This window comes from Mobula birostris, chromosome 5, assembly GCF_030028105.1.
Source record: "Mobula birostris isolate sMobBir1 chromosome 5, sMobBir1.hap1, whole genome shotgun sequence".
NCBI lineage: Eukaryota > Metazoa > Chordata > Chondrichthyes > Myliobatiformes > Myliobatidae > Mobula > Mobula birostris.
Genome location: NC_092374.1, coordinates 97,314,937 through 97,325,882, shown reverse-complemented (window position 1 = coordinate 97,325,882; position 10,946 = coordinate 97,314,937). Strand labels below are relative to the sequence as shown.

Here is a 10,946-nt window from a genome sequence, read left to right as displayed (position 1 = left end):
TAAAGAGATAAACTCGGTAAATCAGTGGAACGAGCCAGTCAGTCATACTTTGGAGAAAGACTTGAGCGGCCGTGTGGTCTCAAGTCCCGATTATTCTTGCCTCTCCGTGACCTTCGAAGGAATGGAGTCTTCCCCACCTGCTGTCCCTTCAGGTCTCATTCTCATTTATTACTCCTGGAAGGTCTCCCGCCGACCCCCGGGTGTATTGCCCCAACTTCCGGGTCTTCTGGGCTCCCGTCTCAGTGCCTGCCCCCGCTCCCCCACCCCTTTAAGAACCCCTGCTACTTGGTCACATTCCCCCACGGACTCCGGGGTTCCTGGGCTCCCACGGCAGAGTTTGCTACTCCCCGGGGCAAAATCTGTAGCTCTGGTACTTGAGTTCTGTTTCCACCACCAGCAAGACCCTGGGGCATGTCTCCCACTGGTGACGCACTGGGTCGAACTCCCGCTGGGCGGAGTCGCAATACCTGAGAACCACCCACGCCACTCCACAGCACCCTGCGGTTCTTTCCTCTTCGCCGGTTCCCAGTGTTCAGTCCATTTCTGGCCGACCATCTGTCCCTCCCTGCATGGGACACAGGGAGAGGGGGAATTGGGGCTTTACTCCCTATAACACGTTTCAGCAATTTCTCAGTCACAGACTTTGGGGAGACTAGCCCACAATCCCTACAGATTTCTGTGTGGCAACTATATTTTTTCATTCCTCCTGGTCTTCAGCAGCATCCAGAGAATTTTGGTAAATTACATCCAAGACCCCCACCATCTCTTCAGCAACGACCCTTCAGACTCCACAACACAAATCGTAGGTCCAAGGGCGATGCTGGACTTTGTCCCTATAGTTTGTCGCAACACATTTCACTGTATGTTTAAATAGGCCAACGGGCATGTTTGTGTGCTGTTGTGTTCTATGACTCCATGAATTTAGAAGGCAGTTTGTAACCCAGGCACTATTCAGAGCATTAGAAAGTCTAATGACGCAGAGTTTTGTCGACCAAATTTATTTCAACCTCTTGTGATCACATTCAGCGTGCAGCCCAACATCCTCGGAGTGCAAAATTCAGGCAGAACACTGCCAGAAAACCAGCCATGTAAATCTGCAGATGTTGGAAAGAGGAAGGCATAACAGAAAAAGCTGAAAATGATGAGGAGTTCTAATAGAGGGACGGGGGAACAGATATCTAGAGTGATCTTGGGGTCCAATTCAATAGCTGCAGGTTGTTGTGGAAGTAGGGAGGGTGGTGGAGAAGGCGTACGGCACGTTTGTCTTTATTGGTCAGTGCACTGTGTACAAGAGTGTAATTTGCATTGTGGTAAAGTTCGGTTAGTTAACACTGAGATTATTGTGAGCAGTTCCGATTGCCCCGTTACCCCGTTACTGCGAGGGTTTGGAGGCTATGGAGAGGGTGCAGAAGGGGCTCATTGGGTGAGGATTCTGTCTCGACGAGGAACCGTCGCTGGCAACCGGAAAGTAGGGGACTTGGCATTCATTGAATGGGAGATGCAGGCGTCAAGTCTGCCTCATCCAGGTCAGAGAAAGAAAAGTAGGAAGGAAGTAATGGGTCGGTTTGGTAATAAGCACTGCAGAAGTTTGCAGCTTGAATTCTCATCTGACCCCAAAGCATAAAGCCCAGAGGAACCAATGGCCAGCGGTGGGATGGGCCTTCACATCGCCACACTGTTCTCGATGACTCTCGGAATAAGGTACGTATACTTCAGCTCAAGGCCCTCATTGCGCTTCTTTATCTCATTCTCGATTTTCATGAGTGCTTCCTGGAACGTCTCGATGCATTCCTTAGCTCTCTGTTCAATGAAGCGTTGTTCCATGTACGTAGCCAACCTCGTCTGCGGGAAGGAGAGAGATTTATTCCTGATGGATGGGGGTAGTAATCAGTCTGAAAGGATAGAGCACACACGCGGCAACGCATTTACACAAACGAACAAGCACACACACACACACAAACTCACAAAAACACACTCACACACACACACACACTCACACACACACACAAACTCAGAAAAACACACTCACACACACACTCACAAGCACACACACGCGAACTCACACAAACACACTTACACACTCACACAAGCATACTCACACTCACACGCAGACACTCGCACTCACACAAACATACTCTCACACACACAAACACACTCACACACACTCACTCACACTCACACAAATACACACACTCGCTCACACTCACACACTCGCTCACACTCACACACACACAAATACACACACACACTCACATTCACACACACACACACAAATACACACACACACACTCACATTCACACACACACACACACACACAAATACACACACACACACTCACATTCACACACACACACACACACACACACACACAGTATTCCTGACCCTCCCTCTCCATGTCCCCCATGGGTGCGATGGACACTGATCTCTCCCCTGTAGCCTGGTAGCTGTTTCCTTCACCCCAAAACTGATGTGAATAAAAATCCCTCTGACCCTTCCCTTGCTATTCCATATGGTGGAGCTGTTCTCGGGACACGTGGTGTTTACAATGGCAACATTGGTGAAGTATGGGTAGCCTTGGTTTGGCTCACTACAACTGAGGCAAGTCAGGTCTCCCTCCACGCAGATTGTGCTCCATATTCTTCTCCATTAGTAAAACGGAGTGCGGCAACACACCCTCCAGATCAACTGGCCCATGCCAACTAACGCTCCCATCTAAGCTAATCCCATTTCCTCATGTTCCTCTAAAACTTTCCTGTCCATGGGCCTGTCCTGATGTCCCTTAACCATTTATTGTTCCTGCCTCAACGACATTGTCCGACAGCTGGTTCCACACCCTCTGAGCAGAAGATGTCCCGAAGCTCTGTCCCTAATTTTTCCCCTCTCACCTTAAACCTTTGCCTTGTCTTTAGTTTCCTTTCCCTGGGAGCAAGACTGTAATCTACCTGTCCCCTCATGATCTTATACAGCTCCATATTGTCGCCCATCAGTCTCCAACACTCCCGGAATAAAGTCTTAACCTGCCCAACCTCTCCTTATAACTCAAGAGATTCAATCTCTTTTTCACTCTTTCCAATTTAACGACATCATGTAATTGAAACGCATCATCTCAGAGTTGGTGTCTAGGTGTCTTATGGTCCTTTGGTGTTATACTACTTACCTGAGAGGGAGATGGTTGACTGAGCAGATGGATGGTTGCAAGCATCAGCACCGAGGCACTTTTCATCGGCAAAGTGTTTAAGATGTCTTCCTCAGTGACTTTCCCCTTTTCTGTGAGGGCTGGTTTCTGCATGGTGGAAGGATTGTTTGGGACCCAGGATCCCCAGTCAAACTGTGAAATACAATGATATACAATGCTTACTCTTACTTGAGGTTTTGCTGTACCACGGTCTCGCAACAGCACCATGAGTGCACAGAACATGGAACAGAACACGATAGCATAGCACGGGCCCTTCGGCGCACATTCAGCATACAGATTGTAATTGATTCTATTGTATTTCTCTGTTCTACTGTGAAACTCACAATAAAAATTTTCAGAATTTTAACCGTTGAATTACTTTGAAAAGTGTCTTTCAGAATCTCATACGCTATCATTAAGACACATCTCACCCTCCGTTACTCCTAAGATCCATCTGTTCCTCCGCACTACTAAGAGTCCTCCACGAACCTTGTATTTTGCCTTCAAATCGATCCTTCCAAAGTGAATCACTTCATACATTTCTGGATTAAATTCCATTTGCCTCTTTTCAGCTAAGGTCTGCATTCTGTCAATGTCCTTTACAACCCTTGACAATCTTCTACACTAGCCACAAGTCCACCAATCTTCGTGTCATCATACCAGAAATATTTGATTGGGGAACCATCTGAAATATTTAGCTCAGCAGGATAACCTTAGGAGCTTGGATGGAGCTAGAATTGGGGAAAGATAACCAGGGGTCATTTAAATTGCTTCCCATATGAATCTTGTCGAACTACGGCAGAATGTAATGCATTTGGAATTGTGAAACCAAAGATTACCATTAGTTCTTGCAAAGAACAGTTGTAAACTAGTAATAAAATTATCGTCAGCCGCACTCTTGTCTAGCAGAGCATTATGGACTGAATGGCCTTATGTGGGGTATGCTACAATTGATGATAACATGTTGGGATCAGAGAAGAGAGCTCCTGTGCATCCCATCATTCCGATTGCTTTGATTGAACAGGGAATGACGTTTTGGTGAGGGAGAGGAGAGCTGGGAGCAAACGGCCGAGAAACATCCTCTCCCCTCTCATCCCTTCTTCTCAACAGCCCACCTCTTCTCTCTTGATAGCTACCTCTTCTTACTTCTTTTCCACTGTGATTGACTTCTCCAGACCTGTACCTTTTATCTATCTGCTCCCAGCTTCTCAATTCATCTCTCCTCTCTCTCTCCCAGTCACCTATCCTCACCTGTCTCCTGGCACATTGCACTATTTTCCCTTCCCCCACCATCTAATTCCGGTCTCTGTCAGCTTTCTTTCCCGTCCTGATGAAAGGACTCGGCCTGAAATGTTGACTGTTTATTCCCCTTGGTGGATGCATCTGACCTGTGAGTTCCTGCAGCTATTTGTGTGCGTTACTGAGTAATATCCAGCTCAGACTGAATTCGTAACGGGCTGAAAATTGTGTACAGTCGCCACACACTGCTCGGAAAGTTTCTGTTTGGATGAGGTCAGTTTCTAAGCAGTCATGCTCAACTTGATGCAGTGGAGTGTTAATTCAATGAAAGCTGAGCTGACCTGTCCGGTATTCACTGCAGAGTGCTGGGCAGAACAACTGAATATGACCATGGTCAGGTACTTGATGAGGTCGTCCTTGGTGGAGAATGACGTGGGGAAACCTAAAGAGAGAACACTGATGTTACACGGGCGTTGGGAGCGGATCAAGTGCAGGACACAGACACGTCGGTAGCATTAACAGAAGTGTGTTTATTAATAGTTGCAAGGCAGGCCGGAGAGTGAGGGTGAGTGCTTACATAGACGTGAACGTTAGACAACAGACTGGGGGACCTGGACCCGGAGCTTGGTCATGGAGCCTGGACTTGGAGACGGAGCCTTTATTTCGACACGGACAAGGAGCCTGGACTGGGACTCGGACACAGAGCCTGGACTGGGACTCGAACATGGAGCCGGGATTCGGACTCGGACACGGAGCCGGGACTCGGACTCGAACACGGAGCGGGGACTCGGACTTGTAATGACAACATCAAACAACAACAAGTAAATTGTATCTTGACTCTGAATAGCGGCAAATGGCCTGCAATCCTCAGCTGGATACAAGACGACAAAACCAGACAACGACAGATAATTCGTATCTTGGCTCGGAGTAACGGCAAACGGCCAGCAATTCTCAACTGGCCACGAAAACGACCGAATTCCCAAAGCAACCCCAGGCACCGAAGCAACTTAGAGTCCACTGTTCTTGGCGGCCCGGAACATGCATTGCTGCACTGGCTGAGGGGTGACGATCCAGAGCTGAGTAGATGTAAGCCGGAGTTTTTATGCTGCCGGTTCGGATGAGAATCAGGTGCCTTAATCAAGGAGCCCGGTAGAACACGGGGAAAAGGAAATTAACTGAAATGAGGAGTCAACGGACCGGACCGTGACTATTGAAGCCATCAGTGAAATTAATGGGAAACAAGCAATCACTCAGCACAGAGTACGCAATCTCGCGGTCGTGTCCCAGCAATAATCAATCCTCTGCTTGTCAAAGTGTTCGGGGAGTGGCGGTTTTCACTTTGCTCTGTCCATGTCCCTGTGTTTCAAGGACTGCTAAACAAACATTAACCAAAGTCCTCCACCTTTATCAGTCTAGAAAATGACACCAAGCCTCACCTCATATTGTGAGCAGTTTTGAACCACTTATCTGAGAAAGGGTGTGCTAGCATTGGAAAGAGACCAAAGGTGGTTGGAGAAAATGATCCTAGGAATGCAAGGGTTCACGTATGAGGAGCGTTTGATTGCTCTGGGCCTGAACCTGCTGGAGCTGGGGTTGGGGGCTAGATAGAAAAGACATGGAGAATATGTTTCCTAAATTGGGGGAATCTAGAACCAAAGGACAGTGGCTCAGAACAAGATGTCCCTTTCGAACAGAGAATACGGGGGATTTCTTGAGTCAGAGGGTGGTGAATCAGTGGAATACATTGCCACAGACAGATGTGGAGGCAAGTCATTGGGTTCATTTAAAACAGAGATTGATAGAAGCAACACACATCAAAGTTGCTGGTGAACGCAGCAGGCCAGGCAGCATCTGTAGGAAGAGGTGCAGTCGACGTTTCAGGCCGAGACCCTTCGTCAGAGATTGATAGATTCTTGATTAGTAAGGGCGTCAAATGCTATGAGAAGGCAGGAGAATGGGTTTACGAGGAATAATAAATCAGCTGCAATGCAATGGTGGAGCAGACTCAGAGGGCTGAATGGATTAATTCTGATCCCTTGACATCTAATGTCAGAGTCATCCAGGCACACAGAACAGAAACATGCCGTCCAGCCCAACTAGTGGATGATATCCAATATTCCCATCAAAGTCAGTGCCATTTGCCTTCATTTATCCCTCTAAACTATCCCTATGCATAAGTACTTGTCCAATTGCTTTTTAAAGGTTATCGCTGCACCTACTTCAACCACTCCGTCTGTCATCTCACTACACACTCGCGGCAAAGACGTTGCCCCTCGCGTCGCTCTTAAATCTTTCTCCTTTCACCTTAAACCGATGTCCTCTAGTCCTTGCTCTCCCACCCTGTGAAAACGACTGCACAAATACCACTTTACACCTTTAGACAGCTCTATAAGTTCTCCCATCACTCAAAATTCTAAGTAAGTATATGTCAACATGACCATTTCCTTGTGGGCAATCACAATAATTACAAAGAAACACATTCTATTATGTATCAATTAAAAAGGCGCAACTTGTTCAACTTCTCATAACTCAGTCCCTCAAGGACAGGCAGCGTCTCTGCATTCTCCTCTGCCTTCTTCCCAGATTAACGGCATCTTTCGTATTGCAGGACGAGCAAAACTGTACACAATATTCCCAAAGCACCTCGCCAAAGTCTTGTACAACTGTAATATAACGTCCCACCAACTCCTCTGAACTTCTGGTCCTGACAGGACAGCACTCAGAACCTTGGCTTCCTGCATCGAGCACTGACTCACAAACTACGTACTCCCAACTCCACCAGAACCCTGCTCCCTCCATCTGTGTCAGAATCCACCAGTTCCGCGAGGGCCTCACCAGTCACCCGAGCATCAGTATTCAGAGTCCCAGGACGCAATAACAATCCGAGATCCATGTGCTGCCCCTAATCGGTGAACCGACAGTAGGGCCAGAGCAGAAGACACACGACACATAATTTATTAAATCAAGAGGGGTGAAGACAGTGCACAGTGATAGGGAGATCATTTGAATAATTGAAAGTGGAACCTGAGGATTGCTTCGCCAAGAATCCTTCAGTGAAGATTTCCTTTGCCCATTCATGAATTTCCTCATCCTCTTGGACGGATGCATCGCTCTTGTAGTAAATGTCAACGATATTTGCCACGAACCTTTGAGAGAAGGAGAGCAAACTGCTGGAGACTGAGGAGAAACCGGGGCCGCACTGGTTTAACACCAGAAAACAGACAAACAATAATGGAAAGAGGGATGCGAGTGAGGGCACAGTGAAAGGAGCGATTCATGGAGCGTGGGACAGAGGGAGGTAGACAATGAATGGGAGGAAGGGTGGGAGAGGGAAGAAGGGAGTGGGGATGAGAGTGATGGAGAGTGAGAGATTGAGAGTGGGACGGAGGAAGTCTGCGAGGACAAATGGAGAAGTGGTCGGGCAGGGTGGTCGATTTGCTGGTAGCGCAGGTTAGGACATCACCTCCAAGGACTGAAAGGCAGGTGACATTCAGAGGGTGAATTTCCCCCCAGAGGGAGGCATGGAACTGCGTGGAGAGAGCTGAAGGGTAGTGCAGAGAATTTCAGGTTAATTGCAAAAACACTGACATATTTGCCCAAATCAGAGCAGACGACATTTACAAGGATTTTACAGTGAATAGGAAGACCTTGGTTATAGGGAAAGGTTGAACTGGTTAGGACTTTATTTCTGAACCGGAGGAAAATGAGGGAAGATTTGAAAGAGGAATACAAAATTTGAGAGTCAGAGCTAGAATTAATGGAAACAGGATTGTTTTTCCACTGAGGGTTGCGATTAGAAACAGAGGTCATGGGTTAAAGGTGAAATATTTAAAGGGAATCTGAGAGGGAACTTCTTCACTTAGAGGACAGTGTGAGTGGACAATGAGCCGCTCGTGACGTGGTGAATGTCGGCTTGATTGCAATAGTTTTGAGAGAAATTTGGACAGGGACGTGGATGGGAGGGACATAGAGGGCTAGTATCCAGGTGCATTTCGATGGGATGAGACAGAAGATCAAGGCAGAATGGACTAGATGGGCCAAAGTGCCTCTCTGCTACAATATTCTGACTTGATAACAGAGCTCCCAGCACTGATGCCAGAAGAACACCAGTTCTGCATCACACACTCCCACCGTTCACATCACCCCCACATGCCTTCATCTTTTGCAGCAGCTTACCACGAGAGGGCTTGGTCGATGTTTTTGTGAACCCCACGTAGGTAAGGAGATCTGACGTGCTGGCTGGTGAAAGGTTTTGAGTGCAGGATAAGAGGTAGCTGAGAACAGCAGCACAGTATGCGTGGGTGAGAAGTGTTATCCCAGAAGTACAACCAGTCGCTGAGTAAATATCCCCTAGCCGTCATCACTACATTAATAAACACATTACAGAGGAGGGCAGAATAGGCTTCCTGGCCCTTCACATTGAAGGGCAGGAACTATGGGAGCTTTGTGAGGGGCAGAGGGATAATGGGGGAGGGGGGGTGCAAGTCTACAGCTACCTGAAAGATGTAACACGGTGGTAAAGAAGGTCCGGCAGACTTGCATCCCTGGTGATGTTCTGCTGATCAAAATGATATGCAGCTGCAACCTGACGTGAAAGTTTTTATATTGAGTGTCAAGTGGTGAAACTGTGGAATTCATCGCCACAGACAGTTGGGAAGGCCACGTCATTGGATTCTGATTAATTCAGCCATCGGTTAATCGAGGCAGCTGTTTATTTCTTGAAGAACAAAAACTAATAGAGAAAATAGCCAGGTTCCCTTCATTTATTTGGAACACATAACTGGGACGGGAGGCTGTTACCAAACAGCTTCTAACTCATATCTGTCGCGTGGAATTTTCTAACCGTTAGACACTCGACCGTACTTAGAGCAAATGGTTTTTAAATAGCGTTAGATGTTTGTGTTTCTGTTCAACAAGCAATGGATTTTGTTACTGACGGTTGGTGAGAAATAATCAGTAAGTCAATTCAGAATTGTGCTGCTCTCTGCGATTTCACTTCTTCAACAAGTTATGTACTACGAAGAATTGAAATGGATTGACAATCACCTTGAAGTTTACAATAAAAATGAAGATTTATGGGATAAAATAGTCGACAACGTTGTTTGAAGGAAGTTTAGTGTCTGCACTAGGTGTTTGTGCTGAATTTAATCAACCACAGTCAATCAAAAGATTGTGGCAGCTTACAGATACACTGGATGAATTCCACCATCGAAAACAATCAGGAACTAACACACAAGTTTATAATACTGTAATGTTCTAATTTGTTCTGTGTTTCATTTACATATATAATTGGTTAGTTATATAGAAGTTTATCTTTATCTACTTTCTTGACTATTTCCATCAAACAGCTGCTTAATTGGGCCAAAATGTACTGTTCCCGATGTGCTCCAATTAACCACAATATACGCTATTTAAAGCAGAGATTGATTGGTTCTTGATTAGTCAGGGTGTCAGTCATACAGGGAGAAGGTAGAAGAATGTGATTGACAGGGAACATAAATCAGCGTTGATGGAACAACCTAATTCTCCTCCTATTTTATAGTCTTATCTTCTTATGGGCACCCTTCTATTGTGGTCAGCACAGAGATGACAGCTGAAGGGTCTGTTTCTGAGCTGTACTGTTTGATGCTCCAACCTCTGGCACCACCCTCCTCCTCCCTGTTGTTAAACACCACTTATAGTAACTCTATAGAGGCACTGTGGTAGAGTGGCTGCCTGCCTGCACCAGGGAGCCCCTGGTAAGTGGTCCCAGCACCTCCTGTGTGGAGCGCTCCAGTTATGATCAGTTATAGTGATGGAAGCTGTGACACTGGCGCCCAGTGGAATGACAAACAATCTCCCAGATGTAATAGTGGCCAGAGGACCTAGGGTAACGGAGGAACTGAAGGAAATTCACATTAGGCAGAAAATGGTGTTGGGGAGACTCATGGGACTGAAAGCTGATAAATCCCCAGGGCCTGATGGTCTGCATCCCAGGGTACTTAAGGAGGTGGCTTTAGAAATCGTGGACGCATTGGTAATCATTCTCCAATGTTCTATAGATTCAGGATCAGTTCCTGAGGATTGGAGGTTAGCTAAAGTTATCCCACTTTTTAAGAAAGGAGAGAGAGAGAAAACAGGGAACTATAGACCAGTTAGCCTGACATCACTGGTGGGGAAGATGCCAGAGTCAATTATAAATGAATGAAATAGCAGCACATTTGGATAGCAGTAACAGGATCGGTCTGAGTCAGCATGGATTTACGAAGGGGAAATTGTGCTTGACGAATCTTCTAGAATTTTTTGAGGATGTAACTGTGAAAATGGACAAGGGAAAGCCAGTAGATGTAGTGTGCCTGGACTTTCAGAAAAGGTCCCACATAAGAGATTACTGGGCAAAATTAGAGCACATGGTATTCGGGGTAGGGTACTGACATGGATCGAAAATTGGTTGGCAGACAGGAAACAAAGAGTAGGGATTGACGGGTCCCTTTCAGAATGGCAGGCAGTGACTAGTGGGGTACCGCAAGGCTCGGTGCTGGGACTGCAGCT

General features: G+C 46.7%; 1 protein-coding gene across 1 annotated transcript in view; it reads right to left on the bottom strand.

The window, feature by feature from the left end:
• Nucleotides 1-992: 992 nt before the first annotated feature.
• LOC140197911 (polyunsaturated fatty acid lipoxygenase ALOX8-like) overlaps nt 993-10,946 on the bottom strand; it is a 62,926-nt gene continuing 52,972 nt past the window's right edge. Inside the window, exons 10-13 of the mRNA XM_072258510.1 lie at nt 7,440-7,561; nt 4,757-4,857; nt 3,159-3,329; nt 993-1,842 (exon numbers count right to left, since the gene is read on the bottom strand). Coding sequence (XP_072114611.1) covers nt 1,663-1,842; nt 3,159-3,329; nt 4,757-4,857; nt 7,440-7,561 — 574 coding nt within the window. The 3' untranslated portion in view covers nt 993-1,662. The remainder of the gene's footprint in view (nt 1,843-3,158; nt 3,330-4,756; nt 4,858-7,439; nt 7,562-10,946) is intronic.